Source organism: Tyto alba, unplaced genomic scaffold (genome assembly GCF_018691265.1).
Source record: "Tyto alba isolate M040663 unplaced genomic scaffold, T.alba_DEE_v4.0 Super-Scaffold_16, whole genome shotgun sequence".
Taxonomy (NCBI): Eukaryota; Metazoa; Chordata; class Aves; order Strigiformes; family Tytonidae; genus Tyto; species Tyto alba.
This window is the reverse complement of record NW_024881278.1, coordinates 25,415,490-25,437,300: the sequence shown is the minus strand read 5'-3', so window position 1 is coordinate 25,437,300 and position 21,811 is coordinate 25,415,490. Positions and strand designations below refer to the sequence as shown.

Below are 21,811 nucleotides of genomic sequence, written 5' to 3'. Positions count from 1 at the left end.
TGTTCCCCTCTGAAAGCACGCTGCTTGCTTGCTCACTCTCGTTTTTCCCATGAACTACAGGGTGTAGGCTAAAATACCCTTTGCAACTGGTAACTTGCTAGGCACACTAGGTTCCAGTTAATATAACAAACGGTCTTTTCATAATGCTTGAAGTATCTGTGGCATGAATATATTAAAAGTCCTGAAATTGGCAGGAAATATGAGGAGCATTTTTTGTTTTCCACAGGGTCAATTTTATTCATCTGGTGAAAACATCTTACAATGAGGAAAAAAAAAAGTTACATGGAAAACTGATTTCAACAACCGCGCTAACAGCGTTCAAGAGGTGGGTAGGAACCGCCCGTACGTGTGGAAGCTGACCACCCCTCTGTGCACCGGCTCGGGAGGGCCTTACTCGTACCATCACCGGCTGCTCCGCAACCGTGCGGCGTCGTGCCCCTATCAAGTGGTTTTAGCTACGGACTGGCATGTGTTTCTGTGGGGAAACGAACTGGATCTTTCAGCATCCGCTTACTTGGGAGCCTGACTTGGTTTGCTGGGGTGGAAAGCGTGAGCCAGGTCATTAAAGGCAAAGTCGAAGGAACCATCTGGGCAGCTGAGGGGTTAGTGGTTACCTCTCCTCCTGCCAACTTCACCGAACTGATGGGCGTTTCAGCTTCTCCCGTCTAAAAACCCAACCCTTTGTCTGACCGTGCACTGATACCCTGCAGCACCAAACAGCTGGGAGACCATCGCCCGGAGCCAGGCTTAGGGAACAGCCAGAGGGTTGGTTGAACCAGCCAGCAAGGGGGTGCTGGCGACCCAGCCCGTGCGGCTGGTGGCAGCAGCCACCCCGCAGGTGGGAGCAGGCACCCAGGCGGGCACCGCAGTCGTCCCTTTGGGCATAAAGCAGCTCTCCTTAGCCAAATACGTGACTTGCTGCGGGAGGGAGAGACATCTCAGCTACACACGCTCACTGCATAATTGTCAAATGTGCCCCTAACACAGTGCCGTCAGAGGCAATTATCGCTGCGGCGCAGTTGCTCTGGGAAGCCTTCCTCACCTAGGCTGAATTGCAACTATCAAATCTCTGTTGGTTTGGCTGAAAAAGGATCGTGGCAGTGATAGTCTTTTCATGAAAAAGGATAGTTTCCCACTCCGCTGTCATTAAAACAAAATATAAACTAACCAAACTCTGCCTTCACCAAGACTCTCTGAAAATGGAACATTTTTCTGGATAAAATAACTGTAATTCAAACTGCAGCAGTCAGTTCTGTGCCTACTTTGGTGCCCAGCCAGTGAATTTTAAAGTAAACACCCTAACACCCTCCAGGACTGTTCTCCATTTGGATTTATTAGTCATTACTAAGAAAAGATAATTAGCACTTCTGAAGCATTGTGATAATCAGTAGCATGAACTGTTACCAATAGAAACGGACTGGCGTACTTGTGCAGCGCAGGAATACGGCAGCTCCCTTGTACTCCCTGAGCAGAACGAGCACACCGGTGGGCAGATCCTCAGCTGGAGGAAACGCTCGTAACTACCAACAACTCCCGTGGAGCTAATGACGGATTACACGGGGTAAGGCAGGGAGGGGAGTTGTTCCCTGGCCTGTTGGGCTTCTCCTTCTCTTACCCTGGAGGCAGAATCATTTTTGTTACAATATACAAACCTTCTTGCTAGGTCAAGGGCAATGGCAAATACTACCCCTTTACTGCGCAACAGAAAAATAGAAGCCAATTATTTTTCTTTTGTATGCACCCTGCCAGCACAAAGGAAAACAGCCTTGTGCTGGAATGAGAGGAACCTGGGTGTATACCTGGATCCCTTAGGCAACGATGCCTTTTTTCTCTTCCTCTTTCTAAACTAATGAGAAAACTGTGGGACTCAAAGTCAGTGCTAAAACTTGCAGAATTGGTATTTCACTTATTGTTCCCCCAAACTTCCATTACTGATGATCATCTGTAATAATCATATGAGGGATGGGATGTAAATCTTATGTTCTTAGTCTCAAACCCTGAGTATTAAGCATGCCAGGCTCCCTGCTATACAAAAAAGTATTACTGAGCTCAGGAAAGTAGATCTATTATTTATCAATGTTGCTATTAATATAAAGACTACAATACATAGGCTTGTCTGAAGCAGTTGTCTTTGTTTTTCTGTACCTGGAAGTATGAAAAAAATCCATGCTGAAGAACAGAGGTAGCAGGTGAGCTTGGGAAGGCTTCTGTTCTGGTGAACACTAATGACAAATGTAGCTAGAGGATTTACCCCCAAAATACTTGCTGGTCTGCAACAACTGCCCTCTTTCCTGCGTTGTACAGAGCATTTCAGGCCCATAAAACACCCCTCCAGCCAACAGGGGCTTCGTATCCTCTAGGAAGCATGCAGCAAATCTCAGGATTGAGTCCAGTATGCATGTGAAGTACTTCATCCGCAACTTGCTGCAGGGACTGTGGTGTGCTGTGCTGGTAGAGGGTACCTTACCCACGGAATTCCTACTGATGCTGGTGGCATTTACTCATGTACATCTTCCTTGCCACACCTGGAGCAGAAGCTCTTGGGACTGCAATTCCAATGCCAGTAATGCTCGTTAGTGGACACGTCAAACACAAGACCACCCTGGCAACACTTGACTGGTTGATGCAGTCAAAGTACTTCGTACAGGTCTGCACCTCTCCTAGGAAGATGACTGCTGTGGCACTGCCTGATTATCGCCAAGATGAAGTTTGCTTGATGGCAAGGAATATGAGGGGCTGGTGGCTGTTTACAAGCTATGCAAGCAGAAATAAATGGGTCTGCGAGTGTTTGCTTTTCAGCTGCTGCTGGGAAACAGGCACCCTCCTGCCAGGTCACAGAACAGCTACGTTACAGACCTCTTAAAGTGGTTCCTCAGCCGCAGAGATGGATGCATAGCTTGTACTCAAATAGCTGTCCAGTACACAGAAGTTGCTATGGCAGCGCTTTACAGATATACGTTGCACAAGCAAGCGGTGATGTCAGACCAGACTGACTCTTTTTTTGTCTTACACAGGCTTGCTCCCACCCTGGGAACCATGGAGCAGAACAAATATTGGACTATAATATCTATCTATCTATCTATCTATCTATCTATCTATCTATCTATCTATCTATCTATCTATCTATCTATCTATCTATCTATCTATCTATCTATCTATCTATCTATCTACCTATCTACTTAAGTCTATTGTCAGATTGCATCTGACTGTGGAACTGGGTTTAAAACACCTGGGTAACAATTTACATATTATGTCAACAAGATCATCTCTCCTCCTCCCCTTCCCTCTTTCCCACCTGCAGCGCAGAGCAAGCCGACTTCATAGCATCCTTCACAGCAAAATGGGTCTCGGCTGCGTCTTTCTGTCTTCATGAAACTCATTTAATTCTGGTAACACCTACTCCTTCCTCTGCTGCTGGTGCTATTGCAAACAAGAAATGTGGCCGGGTAACACTGTCTCCTTGGAAACCTGCCTCTGGCCTAAAAAGCCCGGTTTGGTGCCTGTGTGGCACTGGAAAGTCAGAGACCTCATGGGCTGAACACCATTCACGGCTGGGCCGCTTTCACTCCAGATCCCTCGGTGAACAGACGAATAAGCTGGGCTATTGCACCAGCATGATTTAATGGGAAAAAATAAAACTATCGGCCTGGGAGTGCAACAGGCTGCTGAGCGAAAGCTGAGGGCAGTGCACCTTCCCTCTGCACGGGCGCCTCGAGGGGAGGCTGGGGGCAGTGGTGGTGTGGCCTGGGAGCAGCGTGAGGGGCCCACCTCTGCATTAGCCTTCAGGTTTCCAAATAATTGTAAACAACACTGACTTCAAGTCTGCTGCCAGAGCCACAGGCTCCTTAAGAAATAACCCCTACTCATTTATTGCCTGAGGATATTATTATCTCTGGAATGAACTAGTTGCGGATCACAATACCGGGCAGAATTATAGTACAAAGTGTGTTTTAGTGCAAACCTACTTATGAAATAGTCGCAAATCTTCTTTGGACAGAAACGGGTGCAGAGCCCCAACCTTTTGTGTAGAAAAGTGCCGGGAGCTCATTTCTGCAGCACCTTTATCTTGGGACTGGTCTGGATGGGGCTGGCTCTTGTGTGACGGCGCGGCAGGGCTCTGCCTCGCTGCCGAGCCCCGGGGAGGTCAGGCCCAGCAGCGGAGCAGCTTAGCAGGGGGTGCCAGCTGCTCCCCTGCCCCCGCCGTGCCAGTTGGGGCAGGGCTGCGCGGATTAGGAGCTCTTCGTTCTAACATCTGATACGATATGCAAAATGATCCCGCTCTGCTGCTGGAGGTGCAACTCCGTACCTCTAATGTGACATTTCTACAGACAATCTAAAGATTTGGTTTTAAGAAAGAAGCAATTCATATGTACATGTACAGCCTTCAGCATACTTTCCCTTAAAAGACTGCTGCCATCTTTTCCATCATGAAAAGATGGATATGAAAATGTTTTGTGCTAGGAACAGTAATGCAACAGAGCACAGAATTCAGTCACTATATACTGGTAATCACTATATTCCTCACTAAAAGTGATGCAATAGTTGATTAATAAGAATGAAGCTCAGAGTGTATAATTAGCCACTTCATGTAAGGCCTTTCAATAAATATGTAATTAGAGATACATATATGTTTTTAATACTAGTTCAACTGTGAACTGATTTCGTCTTTGGTCTTTCTGCTTTTGTGACTCATATTGCAATAGCAGCTTTTTTTTAAAAAAAAAGTATTTTCAATTTACATTGCTCTAGGCAAGCGCCACACTAAATATAGTGAGCATATGCAGTACATAAGAGCAAGGCAGGAAAAAAGATTATTAAAATAGCTGAAATAATTTTGTAAACGGCATATACTGCGTGTCTATACGGTTTAATTGTCATTCCTATCCTGTTAGATCGGTGTGGAGGCAGCCACATGCTTGGTCAAGTTAGCTGGTACATTTACTCCTGTTTAGAGCAGGCCTGGGCTTTAATTCAGGGCCTGGGGTTTTTATCTTTAATGAAAATTGAAAGGTGCAAGTGCTTTGAACAGCTGTACTCCAGCATGATCTTTCTATAGACAGTCACCTTGAACCAACACTCTGAAATAAGCCTTGATATTAACTTGAACAGGAGGTTAGCCAGGCACCTGTGAAGAAAAAAGGCATTCTCTATTTCTGCCTGTCGCAAATTCTTCTACAGCTAGGCTTGTCTCAGGTAAGCATGTAGACCTGAGCCCTGTCCTTGAATTATTCTGCCCAGCTCCAGGTTACAATGGCACTTTTCTGTTGGGCTTTTTCTGCATTTGTTTGATTTTGGTGTCTGTCCACAGAATGAACCGGCTTAGCTGCAGGGCAAGGCTTCAGAGCTCCCTGGGTATGACAGTGAATGGGATGACAGGACTGCTGGATTCGAGGTCCAGAGCGGTGAGGAAGCATTCGATGGCTGCTTCGTTTTTCCCCTGAGCTTGCAAGACCTCTCCAAGGCTGTTCCAGGCCCTGTGACTGGTGGTCTGGATCTGGATGGCATCTCTGAGGACTTTCTGGGCCAGGTCCCTCCGCCCAAGCCTGCTCAGCACCAGGCCCTGTCAACAAACAAGCGATGAGCAGTTAACAACGGCACAAAACAGAGGAAGAAATGGAGCGCCCCGAGCTCCCAGCAAGCTGGGCAGACGTACGAGTGCGGGCACAGGAGTCCTATGGGAGGGGTCTCCACCTACTTCTGCAGAAGAAAAGCCATCAGCTGTTAAACTCTGCTTTTTTTTTTTTTGATTGTGATGAGGAATTTAAAAAAACAATTGTGAAAATATATATTTTTTTAAGCAGACTGATCCAGCTCTGCAAGTGCTCCTGCTGCATGTTACTGGGAGAACGTACACTGGTGCTATGTAGAAGAAAGGCTACAGGCCCTTTAAGCTTCTCTCTCCCCTTGAGTAGGTTACAGTGGCTTCTGACCCCCAGGAAAATATACACAGGTTCAATTACACCCAGTATCTAAACTAACTCTTGCACATGTGGAACATCCAGCTGAGGCTGAGGTAGTCTTTCAGCTCCTACATCCCAACCATATAGAAAGATCCTTCTTCTTAACAAATGGGGCTAGAGGGACACGGTCCCCCTTCCAGCCTTCCAGGGGCAGGCTGTACTTAACAACACGGGGCCCTCTGTCCTCCTGCACTTGGATGTACAACCTAAAGCAGTGTGGGGGAGGAGAAGGATGGAGGAACCTTGTTTAAAAAGCTGTCCTTAGGGTAAGAAAAGACACAAGTGGGTGTAACCATCTGGAAGGAACAGGAGGGGGACGATGAAATAAGTGGTAGGAAGAACATGTTTTCCTATAGGGCTTGTATGGATGCATCTGAACCCACAAAACATCTAATGAGCCAGGCTCCCTTTTAATTACACAGCAGTCAACCACAACGAGCCCAGATGGTCACGTGGGCTTTGCAGGCCACGACACATTAGTGGCATTTTTCTGCTTCCTCCTGAAGGTGCACACACCAGGATGAGCCTCCCACCAGTTTCATCCAGGTGTGGCCTGTGGAGGAAGCAGCCAACACTGTCCTGTCGCCGGCCACGCTCTGCATGGCCTCCACCTGCACTCACCTGCAGAAACACTGGAAAGTGAGATGACTGCCTGACTTCATGCTTTTCCTGGACATACGCAGTATGTAGATGCATATATATAAAGAAAAGCATTAGCTTAATCTTTAATGTGTCTAATTGCCTTTAATTGAGATGAAAAGACATAAGAAACTTGAAATCTCTTGCGACTAGAACCCAAGTAAATTTCTGATGAAAGAATGGTGATGCTTTTGGAAGTAGTGCAGATTTTTTCCTTTGTCTCGTTTCGTTTGCTTTTCCAAAAGTGCCATTAGATGCAGGGTGCATCAGCATGACTAAGACCCTACAGCCTGTTTTATAGCTTGCCTGTTTCTTGCTCATAACCTTGACCTGAATAATCAACTCAGTATCAAATCTGATCATTTAGAGATGCAGTGGGGATGTTTTTTCTTTAGGTTTCTCTCTCTTGGAAAATGGCAAGGCAACGGGGCCTGATCTTACTAGTCCCCTTGCGAGCAGGCATGGGTGGCACAGAGGTATCCCGATGGGAGAGGCTGGTTCCTCTGGAGGTAGCTGCCTGGAGACGACCGCAGGCACGTAATGACAGACTGGAAGGAATTTGTGCAATTATAATTTGAGTCACCCACTTGACAGGGATAATGAGGCATAGAAAGGGCAAGTAGTGTGGCCGTAGCAAATCTGCTGCTGAGCCAAGAATAGACGGGAGCTATCTCAGCTCAAGTTTGTCCTCAACCACAAAACCACTCTTCCTAAAAACTCTTCCTGTTGCACTGACCGAGCAGAGCCGACTGTGCTCTCTGGTGGCTGGGGACCCATCGCTGTCCTCACCCTGACACTACGCGGCATCGAGCCTCTCGATGCTGCTGGAGGGCTGATGGCCCTGGAGACACAGGGGCCAGCGAGCCCGTGCAGCTGCTGCCTGTCATCCCTCTCCAACGAGGAGGGGAATTCCCTCCCCGGCTGACATCTCGCGCCTCTCAACAATGCTGCAGTGAAATCCACCTCATAGTAAACCGCTCGTGCAGCACAGCTCCCTTGTGTGCCCCAGCACCCGTGTCGGTCAAGGCGCAGAGGCTGGCGTGGCTTCCCCCCGCCACGGCTCCCTGGTGCGGAGCTGCTGCCTTTACTGGGCCTGTGCTTGAGGTCCCTGCAGCTGGTTTGCAGCACCGGGAGGAAGCTGTACGCAAACCACAGGTACTGTGTTTACTGTGTTCACCTGGGGGAGATGCTGAAGCTGATGCCCACCAGTAAGTGCAGTACACGTGAGCATTCGCTTGTCGGTATTCAGTGGTTTCAAACATGCCAGTATGTCTGAAAAAAAAAAAATCTGTGAACACTTAGAAAGGGTGATCCCAGGCTCCCCAAAGCCAGAGGAAAGCCTCTTGCTGATGCTGCAGTATCCTGCATGAGTGAAAAACTGCTCTGTGTTTTTGGGGAGAAACACAGGAGGAAACATTTGCTAAAGGAGGTAAAGATTTCCCCCCCCTCCTCCTTGCTAACATGCACAACTGTTAGTGCCAAAGGCTGCCCAGGTCCAGGGCCCTTCCCAGACGTGCCCACCGTCCGGCTTCCCTTTCGTTCTGATCAGGAACAGCCCCATGTCCCCTTCCTGCCCATGTGCCTGGAATCCTATGGGGTGTGGGCCTAAAGATGCTGGGCTTCAGGCCTCAGCCCAAGCGGAGGTCGGGGTGTGGCCGAACCGCTCTCCAACCCAGGCCCTGCCCATGCTCCCAAACCCCAGCACAGAGACCTGCTCCTTCGCCCAGAGTGAGCTGCGACAGATGGTGTCAGCCCTTCCAGTGAGGCTTAACTGAACCGGCAGAAATATGCTGCTGGATGTTTAAAGGACAGGTTGAACATCATGAATTCTGTGTGCAGGAGAGTTTCTTGCTTTGGGTTTCCTATCTCCCCTCCTCCCCACCCTGCTCCTTGCAAACCACAAGCATTTTCTGAGAGCTGGAGGCTGCACAACCCCCAAACCTCATGAAGATGCAGCACTGAGCACTTCAGTTTTTTGTTTCCCTGAGGTATTTGCACTTGAGAGCTTCTCCTTGCTCCTGAATTTCTTATTTCCCCATGGAGTCTGGCTTGCTATAAACAATGCCTGCATGTTGTTGCTATGTAGGTCCAGCTGGAATCTGCCTACAGTGCAAAAGAAAAAAATTATATATAAATTCAGAAAGCCACCCACTGACAGGCAATTTGCATTTTTATCTGGAAGATTTAAAAAAAAAAAAAAAAGATTTTTCTAATGAAAGTTCAGTTCCTGAGTTTCTATGGAAACTCATCTGCTTGGTGTGCATGCATAATTTCATAAAGTCAGATCTCAGGAAGATGAGCAATTAGTATAAACTGCAAGCAGGAATGTTATTAAGGGTTTCATCCTCTTATTCCTGAAGATGGAGGGTGGAGCTGGGTTTTGTTGGCTTTCCTTGGTTTGCATTTGTACTTTTGCCAAACTAAAGCAGAAACGGGTGTACAAGGTAGCCTCGCTCCTCTGCCACCTCCTGGCTAGCACTGGCACTTCTGGCTTTGCCCATTATTTCCTCCCAAAGATGGTGTGTACCTCCAAGTATGGTCTTCTTTGTCAGTGTTGTTAGTACTGAGTCAGGCCCTAAGGAGCAGTGAGGACAGGCTTCTTTTTAAACTGAAGCATATTACAAATAGTAAAAAACCCCAAACCAACCCAAAAGGTGTATGGGAATCATTTCGCCTTTGAGCTCCTGTGGGCAGCATGTTGCTAGGGCTCGCACAAGCCCTGTGCTAGCCACACGCAGGCATTTCATGTGCTACTTGAGTTAATACAGCTGTATAGTGCTTGGATGCTAAGTCACTCACTCAAGGATGTCTGAGGGTAACTTAGGCAGATTAAATTAATTTTCCTCTTTAGGTCTGAAGACATACTTTGGATCTTGTAAACAGAGGCAGGGTAGTGAAGGTTGCGATTTCAAGCCAGGCTGTAGAAGATGGTGCTGAAAGCACTGCAGAAATTTGTTTGAGGTGGTGGGCTGTGGCACAGCAAAGCTGGTACAGTACAGCGGTGCATGAAGGCAGAGTGGAGATAGAATTGGTTTGCTGATTTAGGGTGCCTCATGCTGCCTGCTGGACTCAGGAATTTATTGTTTTTAATTTCAGGGAACAAGGGGTGCATATGAGAAGCTTTTTCAAAGGTATTTTTGACCTTGTCCGCATGCAAAATGGCCACAACCTAAACCGCGTCTATGGTGACACTGGGTTGGACTCCCTTGCCTTCAGTGATGCGATACTCAGTAACTGATACTTGAGTGAGGCTATTTTTGTTTTAAAATAGGAGAGCCATATTTCAATTTAAGTTAGATGAGCAAAAAAGTGACTTGCTTTCAATTTCCACTAACAAAGTGAGCATAAGCCCCACTTGAAGTCCCACTTCAAGAGGTTGTGAAATTGCTGATCTGTGCCTTTATTTCCTTAGAGTATGACAAAACCTCCTTAAAAGATGTTAGCTCATAAAATTCCCAGAAAACAGTGTAGAAGAGACATTATGGAAGACTACAAAATAAGCCTCATGTACAATCTGGAATTTATTTTTAGTAAAGTCAAAACTTCCTTTGCAAATGTTTAGTTCAAACACCTGATAAGCTGCAAGGAGTTATCCTGAGTCTTGGCATCCTTGTCTCCTTCCACTAAGGTGGCATGAATTTACTTGTTCTTTCCTTTGGGACTTGCATTAGAAAGAGAACTCCAGAAAAACATTTTATTTCTTTCCTGGAAGATTGCTTTTTGGTTTGTTTGCATGGTCATCTCATTCTTGGAGAATCTCTCTAGGTGGACTAGGCTCTATAACTTACAAACTGATTTTAATAATTACTTTAAAGGCAAGTTCTCTTTCTTTGCATGACACTCACAGTCCAAAGTAAGGTTATCTCTGATGCTTTTCTTCACTGAGCACAGCATTTTCACCCATTATTGTCTAAATACCCTAAGAAGTTTCCAGAATAAATTAGACTTTGCTGTTGGACTTCTACTAGTGCATTGTTTAATTCATTTAAAGGTAAAGGGGATATCCTTGCTGTCTACTCCAATCTATAATATGGACATGTCACTAGTGGTTAGTAGGAGGGTAATCAACAGCTGGCAAGATCAGGGCATGCTGCAGAAAAATGCTTGTTCAAAACTGTGCTTATTCATCAGAACCCTACAAAAAGCCTTTCAAGATACATTTGGCACTTGGTGATAACAGTCTCATGTAACAGAAAAATCGTCACTGCTACAGGGCAACATACTCTTCTGTAATTATTTAGCAATCAGAATAAGTTGTAAGCAAAATCTGTTGCATAAACCATGAAATATCCGAGAGTTCTCTTGGAAAATGGCAAAGATTAACCCTGGAAGTTCTAGGTCTCCTAGAATGAAGAGAGACATGTAACTAGCCAATTGCTCTCTGATTCTTTCCCCCTACATTCATGACCTTTGCATTTCTGAGGAGCCAGGATTTTTTTTAAGCTATAAGCAGTGAAGCGAGTTTTTGTTGCGCTGTCACTTAGCCACGCAGCGGCTGGCAGTGTGTGGTGTAGCTAATCATCCATTTTGCTGATTCAGTCCAGGTTGTGGCGAACCTGAGCTACGCATCTGAGAGCTTTGTTCTCTGAAAATACACTGTAGGAATACATGGAGCACTCGGGATCTGCTCGTCAAACACAGTGAATTAGAGACTGTACCTTAATTTGCTGCCCTAACAAAGGGTGACTGGGATCCACTTCTGAAGGAAAGCTTGACTTTCAGTGTTTCTGCTGCCTCTTTTGTCGAGAGCAGTTTTTCCTTCTCTTCCTTCCCTCTCTCCATCTCCTCCACTAAAGCTGCTGTATCCCCTGTCAGCCAGTGACGCTGAAGTGCTGCATTTGATAAAGCAGAGGAGGGGAAGGAGAGGCGAAGAGAGGGAAGGCAGGCAGGGCCACTGCAAAACGCAGCATGTGAAAAGGCAAAATGAAGGAACAGCACCAGAGCGGGGGGAGCTGGCAAGTGCTGGCAAAAGCAAAAACATGAGTTTGCATCATGATTTGTAGCACTTGGGCACTGCCTGTGGGCTTCAACTCAGTAGGTTCAACCCGGAGATTTCAGCTCTGGTACTGCAGGCACCCAAGGCAGCCTAGCAGCAGATTGCGGCTTAAACTTCACTGCAGCATCTTTATGTGCTAGAGATGAGTGTGAGGTAAGAGAAGAAATAAGATTGCAAGGAAGTACCAGGAAAGACAGACTAGCTGAGCATGAAGACAGAGATGTCTTAAGCCCACGACAGATCTGGGCACACGGATATGTTTCACCAACCATACCGAGGCAGTTTTGGCAGGGAGAGAAGAAAAAGCAAAAGAAAGAAAAGATCAAAAGTGGTGAAGACCCGAAGAGAGGAACATCCCCTTCCTTAGCTTGCCAATGTGTTTTTCAAGGCATTGTATAATTGCAAAGGCACCATGTTGCCCAGACCCTCGCTGTGAGGCCGAGGCAAGCCCCCCCTGCAGAAGGGAAGCACTGTGCTGTGCTGCATGCTGCCCTCTGCCCAGGCTTGCTTGCCTCTATTTGAGTTCATCAAATCTTAGCAAGGATGTTTGTACCGTGTTTGAAGCTTAAATGTGATAAAACATTTATTGACACAAAAAGCAAACCCTAAGGCAGCATTTCAAACCAGGAGGGTCTGATCTCTTCATAGGGAGGCTCCTACAAGCCTAGGGAGAATTAAGAGGTTTTCTGCCTTGTTGGATTGTCGTCACTTAAGCTTCATTCAAAGCAGAATTGTTTGCTGCATGCTGAATATTCTCTAGATAGTTCTTCCTTTGCTGAGACCTACCTGGAGATGAAGTAGCAAGCAAAGAAACCAAACAGGATGCCTCAACCACATGTTTGAGACTAACTAACGAAGTATTTGTTTTGCACTCTCTTTTCCTAGGGAAGACAAGATTTCTCCCAGCCCTGATCTTGGCAGTTGTCATAGCAAAGTTGCAGTAGAGCGCACAGTAGCTTCAAGTAGGACTCAAGCTCATGGTGTAGTCTGTAAAAACATGCACTAAGAGAAGGCCCCAAACTAATAATAAATAGTAATTTAGAATACATAATTTATAATTTAAGGTCCCAATTCTGTTATGCACTGTATCTGCTCTCTGGCAGAAAGCCTTGTTGAAATTAATGAAATTCAGCCTAGATATATCCAAGTATTTCAAAATATGTGCAGACTTAAGACTGATCAGCATCAACAACAACAGAAAAGGCATGTAACATACATGCATGATGCTGAAGAGCAGCAGGTAACTGCTGGCTAAAGCACTTGACTAGAAAGCAGTTGCTGTGCTTCATGGCTGCTAATGCATTTCACATTGAATAATCTGCCATTACTCAGGAACAATTCAGAGAGCAGGGACAGGGTCAAGGGACAAGCTTTGGGAAGCAGAAGTCACAGGCTTAAGTGTTCTCAGGCTGAGGAGGGTTGGGAACTTGCCTCTTTTGTGCCGAAGGGGTGCATGTTAACTTACAGCAAATATTTTTAAGAAATTAGGGCAGCAGTTAAGCACTCCCCATCGCTCCTGGGGTGGGGAGCAGCTCTCTGCCTATGTTTTGATAGTAAGCAAGTGCCTATTTTCTGTTGCACGTAGCAAGATGTTGCTGCATATAGCTGGACAATGTCTAGGTTTAAGACTTGGACACCCAATTAATCTGAATGTCCACAGTGTGCTGTGGCTGATAAACAGGGAATTTTTGTCTGCTTAGGTTTCCTCTAGTGCCAGTGCTGGATCCTTCCCCAATTTTTAAAAATGCACTGCTTTGCAACAAAGGAGGGGCTGATGTGCACACTTCCCATGCACGTTATCTTCCTCTCTCTGTACAGAGTAAATCTTGTCTGAATGTATGAGTCATGAATAGGTTCTCCTACATAACAGCTTCAGCTCTGCTGAGGGTCTCTGTGAACCTCTGTCCCACAGAACTAATTGCCAGAGCAAGAGCGGTGTTTAGTACGTCTCTGTGGAAGGGTGTAGTGCAGCAAAGACATGGCTGACAGAAGCACATAGCATGCCAATGTAGATTACAGCAGATGTCTTCTGAAAGGAGAGCCGAGATATTTTAAAAATCTTAATTTGCTTAGTTTTCCACTACTGGCAGTCTCTGGGATAGCACGTTATTAATGACATTCTCCACACAACTACAGCCAGAGCTCAGAGTTCAGTACCGCAGCTGAGCACCAAGCTAGCTGAGCTCCTGGGAAACACAGAGCGAGCTGGGCAGGAACGCACTGCTGTGGCCCAGTCAGTGCTCTGGCCTCTGATCCTACAAAGGACAATGTTTCCTTGTAGTCTCTTAACATAAAATCTCTTATAAATCATGAACCTCCATGCACAAAGAGATTTTGCTGAATTACAGATAGCATCTTCTGTTACATGCTCAAAAGAGAATGAATGAAGGAACTAACTGAGAAGATAAATAATTAAAGACTTTTGATAAATACTGCACATAACATTAGTGTAAATGGAAGCTCCAGTGACACTGGAGAGCTGTGATGTTTTCATGTTTCCCATTTTTTTTGGCAAGAAGGGACTTCTGCTTCCTTCTCTTGACTGTGGCCAGCTCAGTGTATCAGGACAGCTCGCTGAAAACCTGGAAGTCTTGCTAGTTCCCACCCCTCTGTTTAGCTGTGTCTTATGTACCAGGAGGCAAAGTATTCTGTTGTTGTGCTACGCACTGTTTTATATATTATATTACTACAGTCTATCACTCTGTCCTGTCTTTGGTGTGATATCAGGCAGCCTAAATAGCACAGAATTTAAATTAATTGTAACTGGTTTCCTTTTTTGTGAAAAACAGTGTTTGAAGGTTGAAGCATAAAGGGGATAGTCATTCCATCTCTTCTCCCTTCTGACAGTTCCCTGAGCACTTTCTGAAATACCATTTATGCACTCTGCTGTAGACCAAGTTGACTACTACAATTTCTAGGCTTCAATTTGATCCCAGAGCAAAGCACAGCATGACAATACTGATTAGTAGAGATGCAGTGGTATCTGGAGGGCTGTGGATGGGAAACCGCAACTAAAGCTAGTAATCTGGAAGATCTGGTTGGAGCTCAGTGGAGAGGCATCTGCTGCAGGGAGAGATCAAGCCAAGGACAATGTTTTTAGGCCTGGATGCAAGTTTTATTCTCCAGAGATGACTGAACCACCCCAGGAACTCGAGAGGTTAAGAAATGTGTCAGGTTCTTCTCTTATACAGTGTTACACACACTTTAGAGAAGGGATCAGAGAAAAGCTGGGGAGTTTTGTCTTTCAGGAGTTTATTTTGGTTTCTAAAGTTACATAAACAGAGCCTGAATAATGCGTAATGAGCACCTCAGGGACATGGAGAATAATTTACCACAACAGAGGAACGCAAGTGCTTGGCACAGATAAACAGGAGCTACGGATTCCCTGGAAACCGGGATAATCCACCTCTGAGAAGCAGAGCACCAGCCCTCCCTGCTAGCGGACTGAAATCTCTGTGCTGTGCGGTGGATCAGATTTGCTGCCTTCCAAAGACCCCAAACACCCCAGCAGGGTCCGGTCTCTCGCTGATGAGGGAAATGCGCAGTTCCCCCAGGAGAGGAAATGGCTACTCATAAAGTCTAAGTGATGGCTTTGGTGTCAGAGGATCACTTATCACCTTGTTTGTGATGGCTCCACTGCCTCCTCTGCATGGAGGAAGGAAGCCTGGCAACTGAAGAGAGCTGCAACAAACCTGCAAAACAACTCAGTCAGCTCCTAACTGGTGCTCAGGAGCCTGATCCCGCTGTACAGCCAGGGATTTGCTCCCACGGCTGGGCTACTGAAGCTGCCAGCTAACTAATATATTTGCAGGGAGTACGGCAGTGGGGGAGGTGGGGGGGGGGTTCTGCAGCAAACAGAGAACAAAGTGTTTGCAATTCCTTGGACAGTGAGTGAGCTGACACACAAACTTATTAATGTGAATATCCGAAATGCTCATTTCTCCTGTGGGAGCCAGTGACTAGAGGCAAAGGCAAGTTCTCTCCCTTAAGCTCAGCTGCTTCAACACAAAAATCTGAGTTAAGAGGCTGCTCTAAGGATTGCTTTTCCCCAAGGACAGCTTAGAGCAGTTATTTTGGGATATCTGAAGTGCAGGAACATTCCAGGGATTCTGCAATAAGCCTCAGAGTTGGGAAAACAGAATCTGCTAACCAGCCATAGTTTAGAAGGAGGCTACTAATCATCTCCAAAAGCTAAATGTTGCTTTACCTTTGTCCTGCTCAGTGGAGCTGCAAAAGGCACGTGCCAGACAGGCATTATATCCACTGAGAGATCTCTTAAAGTCAGATTAGAACTAGTTTTGATCTCTCCTCCCCAGCCCATAACCCACCTATCTGGGACTTGCAGAGTGCCATTGCTGTACCGACAGGCAGAAAGCAGCTGTCCTGATGACACTCAGCACAACTGGGGATGCTACCTGCCACTGTAGCCTTATGCACACTGAACATGCGATCGCTTGACGGGGAATTCCAGTGGAGAGCACTGTCCCACAGGAGGCTACGCCGATGGTCCACCAGCAAGTGCTGCGCTGCTGACGTGCCATTTTTGGGAGGAGGTGTAACTAGCTATGTCACCCTGCAGAGCAGGCTGAAAATAGGATTGCACTCACTGTGCCATGTGGCTCAGTGGTATGTCCGGACATGTATTTTTAGGAAATTCCTCCTTTGGGCAGAAAGGGCGAAGTGCTTGGCCTGGTTTGCAGGCTGCTGGCTCTGCCCAGATCTTTCATACTAGAGTATGGGAGCACGTTAGCCTCCAGTCGGTCTGTGGATGCCCTTAGTGCCTGGATACAGTGCTAGTCCTAGTTACCTACTGATCAGAGTGGCTGTGGAAGGGTAAAAGATGGCTGGTCTGCTGCTGTGCTTTTCTTTGTTTCAATGCTTGCACACTTGCTCTCTCTCTTCACCAGTGCTTTTCAGAGATGGAACTGACCTCCAACAAAGCAGGGATGGAGAAAAAAGTAAGGAAGATCAATGTCTTGGGAAGAACATGGTCTCTGAGGAACAGCAATAAAAATGTACCTTGCAGAATAAATGCGTGAGGGGAATAGGGAGCTCAGAGAAGATAGCTCATGCTAAGAAGAAAGAGAGAGAGAATGAAAAGCAGAAGGTAAGTAGGGGATTTAAATAAGCTCCTGGAGAGGCAAAGAGGAGCCTGACTCTGTGAGGTACTTTTGGGTGCAGCATAATGAAAAAATGCAGTACATCTCCATGCTCAGACAGTTACTGATGCATAGACAGTGCTATGACTTGTCTGACCCCAGAAGAAGTGCGAGGTAAGGCAGCGCTGGACTCAGAATCAAATTCTTCTGACAGACACTTGCCGGCTTCCTCTTTTCCCCAGAACATCATTCCTAACAGGCAGCATGTGTTCAGATCCAGCATCTGGGTTGTGATTTTTTGGCAGCTGCACAAAATCTCTGCTATTAAATCCCACCTGCCAGTCTCATGTCTGCTCCCACAGCCCAGACCTTTGCCTGTTAGCAAATGCCTCAAAATCACACTGCTAGGCACAGCACATCATTCTGCAATCCCACCTCAGGCAAAAACCCTCATGCAAGGACTCCTTTTAACTTCAAGTGGGCTGCAGGAGGAAAAGGCTAGAGCACAGGCCTCTGGATTACAGGCAGAAATACTAATTTAGGTCATGGTTTGCACTGCATTCTTTTCAGCACTAACGTAAAACAGCTATTTTCCCCCTAAATTATCTGAATAATACTATTTTGTCTGTGACATTTTAAGAAGCTTTCGAGACATGATCCCTGCATTGCTGTGAACATAGCTGTGCAGTAAGAGAATTTGTGAACTTTGTTCATCAGGATGTGTTAATGTGAAGTCCATTCTTTACAAATTCTTCCTTTCTCTTCTCTTGCTTTTTAGCAGTCCCAGATGAGCAATGCCACCAATGTGATGTGGGCACACTGTATATTCGTTTCATTGTTGAAACAGTTCATTAGTAAACAAAATGCTGAAATACAGCTTGCTCATCCAACCTGGATAAAAGATCCAGCCACAGAAATAACTGCAATTTTTAATTCTGTACGGGGAGAAAAGGACTTAAGCTTCCACATAAATCATCTGCTATAATATTTCACAATCTGACTTTCCCCAGCATGAAACTAGGCGATGAGGCTGCACTTTTGGTGCAAAGGACAATACTTCTTGGAGATGGTCTAAGCTACTTGATTATGGTATCTCTAAAATTGCAAACAAAGAGACAATCAGTGCTTTTTGATGTGGACATCTGTCAGCAGAGAAACAACTGCTAATTGTCATGTAATAACGACACCAGACACTTCCATAACAGTCATCTTTCTGGAAGTCAAGCATGAAAAAAACTGTTACTCGTCCAAGCACCAAGCATACTTTGTCCAGATCTGGCTGCGTTTATGTAACTGTTTAAAACTCCAAAGTGATATGATGCTCTTTTATAGATGGATACTTGAGATAAAAATATTTATCCAAAATACAGCAGTCAGTAATTGTTTTTGTTGGCATGTGTTTAAAGTATTTAATTTTATACTCCAATACATGCATTTTAGTTTTAGGAGCAATGTAGGTATATTGAGAAAAGGTGCTGATACTCTGACATAAATACAAGCACATGGAATTTGTAGAGAATTGGTTCAGCAGCAGAACTATCTAGTAGCACTTCACCATTCAGAGAAGTCCTTGCTCCTACAGAAGCACCACCGGGAGCTGTCAGTTTGGCAGGTACAGGGCTCTACGTGAGCTCTGAACAATGTTAAAGCAGTACAGTGCTGTCTAAAACCATGTGAAGGGAGGAACAGCTAATTCTCTTTTTATGAAAGGACTGACAATAGACAGCCTGCCAACTACAGTGACCATATACATAATTTTCTAAAGCATCTGCATACCTGCGTTGCAGGCATGGGCTCATCAGCCTGTCACTTAATTGAAGAGAATGGAAAAAAGAGTTGCAACCTTTCCAGAAACAACAGGTAAGGGGGATGACTTCTAATGACCAGTAACCTGAACCTGGTGTGAATTGACTGAAAACTTCTGTAGTTATCTCTTGTTTAGATGGCATCAGAGCTGTCTGCACTACAGACTAGTTATTTTGCTGCTTACATAGTTTGGCAGTAGTCTAATGATGGACACTGTATTTGGAGGAGGGAAAAATTAATTTTCCTGAGAACTGCTGGAGGAAAAATATTGGATCATCAGGACAGAGGGTAAAATCAATCTCTCATGATTTTCAGCAAATCAGTGAAAAAACTCTGCCTAAATATAATGAACTGGGTAACTCCTGCCATCACACAGAAACATGCCCCGTAAGGTACATTTTAGTGCTGCCTACAGACCTAAGCAAAAAAAAAAAATTAAATCACAAACATTATGAAGTCTTTTTAATCCACATGGACTGAAGAGGACATTTACAAAGCAGTATGACCCCTAGCACTGCATCCATTCCCAAGTCTAGCAACGCTCTTTAATGAGTTTGGTCTGACTTTGTGCTAGGATGAAAGAGCATGGGTACATTACATGAACCAGCCTGCATCTCTGAGAGGCCCAGGGAGGCACCAATGTGGAAAAGACCCGCCTGTGTAGCAGTATGACACGAGTCCAGGGCTCATGTGTCTGGGGAGCGCTGGAGACAGCAAGTGAGGGGCATCTTCAGTTGTTGTTCTGCCAGTCTCAACAAAAAAACAGGCTCCAGCAGCAGTGTCTCGTGTCCCCCCCCCCCCCCCCCCCCGGGACAATGTGCTTCTAAAACATTTAAATTTTAAGCAGGATGTTTCTAATTAAACTCAATTGGTTTGCACACCTGCTGGGAGTGACTGCTCTGCACCTCATCTCCCTTTCCTACTTGAGCACAAAGAGGATGCAACTGCCTAAGCTACCACATAGCACTGTGTGCCTTTTGTGCACTGACAGTAATTGAGAAAATGGATGGCAATAGCCATGTTTTGTGTTTGCTACTGTTCTAGAAAGTGCTTTCTTTTCTCTTCTGTTTGTTGGTTTGTTTTTTTTTTTTTTGTTTGTTGTTGTTGTTGTTTTGTTTTTGTTTGTTTGTCTGATTGTTTGTTTGTTTTTTCTTCTTCCCCAGAGCATAACACTGCACAGGTTTTACAGCCCTTTTTCATGAGTGGGGGGATTGACAGGGCTTTGTGTAGTTTCCTGACTGTAGGGCATCATGATTGATGCTGATAATAAACCCCTCAGGACTGAGGAAAGTACCCATACAGACTCTGACTACAATCAGATTGATGGAGAAAGGATGGTACTGAAGCATGCTATGGGTAGTAGTGCAAGGCAGAACAGCCAGCTGTCACTTTTTAAACACTTTTTAGCCTGTCTTACAAGCACAACCTGACTCGAACATTTTAAGAAAGGGTTTTATTGATACTGTTTTATTATTGTCTGAGGTATTTATGGTTTTGTCTGGAAAGGTCTAAGACAACCAAACCTTCAGAGAAAGCTGCTGAAATTGTGTGGACAGCCAGCAGGACTTCTGGTTTGTGACTGCAGTCCTAGGCTCCCTTTCTGCATCTTTAGGGAGCCAGCACTTGTCAGTGAGATGTAAGTCACGCCTCAAAAGAATACTTGAATGTATTGGCCTTGTTGTACTGCGGTGTTGCCCTGCTGTGAAATGAGAAAAATGCATTTACTGTGCTGTGGCAGCAGGTCAGCATCCCAAATGTTCTCCCCTCCAACAAGCTCACTGGGTCAGAATAATTCTGTTTTGGATTGTACAGGACAGTCTCCTGGGTAACACGCTTCACAGCAACGCTCGAGGGGAACACGCCCTTGAATGCAAGGCAGTCAATGAGATTTATAATTACCATGTTTTATAACCTTGTTCATTCAGACAGGGAAGGATACTGCTGAAGAGATCTCAAATAAGAGAAATTATATATCTGCAGATACATAAATAGTTGTTGTTAACATAATTTGAAACCTGCATGGCAGAAGGCACTCTTTTGTCCACTGTGCTGCCCAGCATAACACAAAAAATGCTCAGACAAGTTTTAAACTCAGGCAGCAGTATGGCACAAAACTCCGACTTAAGCTACACTCTCCCAGAGAAGATGTAAAATCTGCTCTGTATCACCAAAATCATCTGATTGCATTAAGCAAGGTCTTGGCTCAAGACCAGGTCCCAGCTGTCCCTGTAGTGCTAACGACTGCCCTCCCTCGGGGTGCTGAGCATGGGCACAATCCAGCTGCATTTTCACACACAGGCACATACATTGTCTGAACACAGTGGTGTTAATGCTTCTGGGATGACAAACTGAACCTATACATGTCTCATCAACAGCAAACTCCATGTAGAATGAGTATTATTTTCAGAAAATCCTGAAGGATAAAAAAAAAATAAAATCTCCTGGTACAGTTTGTTTTTGAGTGTCCTTGATGCATAACAGCATGGTATCATCTCTAAAGATTAAAAACAATCCCTTCTTATTGCTCTGCTGGGTATTTTCAAAGAAATTCATGCACAGATGAAAACAAATAAAAACAATGCCCAATAGCTCTGCAGAGAGCCTAGGCCTCTAGTTTCAGGTAGTCTGGAGACAATTTTAAACAAGCATGGACCTCTTAAATCCTCAGCTACAGCTCCAGCAAGGACATGTTGGCAAAACTTCAGTAGCTTTAATGGGTTGAGGCTGGTTGAGGATTTTCAACATCATCTCCATTTTGTGGGTTTTAGGGTATAGCTTAACTGGAATCTAGAGCTTATCATGTGCAATACTGGATTTTCATTATGTTTTAAACTGGAGCTTCAAGTTAAATAATAACACCTTTGTTCAGGGTTTGTTTAAACAAAAATTCAGAGTAGCTGAATTTTCATGATGTTAAGGTTTGGGTTTTTTGATGGACTAAAGCACGGGTGGAAAAAGTCACCCTCCTATCATCAGTGCAGGATTGGAGCCCACAATGACAGAATTAAACATGGTATAAATCCAGAGCACCTCAGGCACTGATAAAGGAACAGTTCAGCTTACTTTGGTTAACATGTCTTTTGCTTCTACCCACTTGGCCTTACTGTTCAGAGGATCTGGCCCAGTACAATAATGAATTCCTTTGTCCAGCCCCTGTTCTCCTTCCAGCCTTTGCTGCTGGCTAGCTCTGATGTACAGCTGCAGGAGTTTCTTAAGGAGAAATCTATGTGACACCGCTGCACTTAGGAAAAGTCTGAAAATAGACTTTTTTCTTTTTCTTCACTCCTACTTAGGCACTAGCTTTGCTTAGG

At 45.3% G+C, this 21,811-nt stretch overlaps 1 protein-coding gene across 4 annotated transcripts in view; it reads right to left on the bottom strand.

Moving 5' to 3' along the window:
* Positions 1–209: 209 nt before the first annotated feature.
* The window catches only part of TTC7A (tetratricopeptide repeat domain 7A), a 178,138-nt gene continuing 156,536 nt past the window's right edge, over positions 210–21,811 (bottom strand). For all 4 annotated transcript variants that reach the window (XM_032985268.2, XM_032985270.2, XM_032985269.2 and 1 more), the window contains one exon: positions 210–5,560. In XM_032985268.2, coding sequence (XP_032841159.2) covers positions 5,339–5,560 — 222 coding nt within the window. In that variant the 3' untranslated portion in view covers positions 210–5,338. The remainder of the gene's footprint in view (positions 5,561–21,811) is intronic.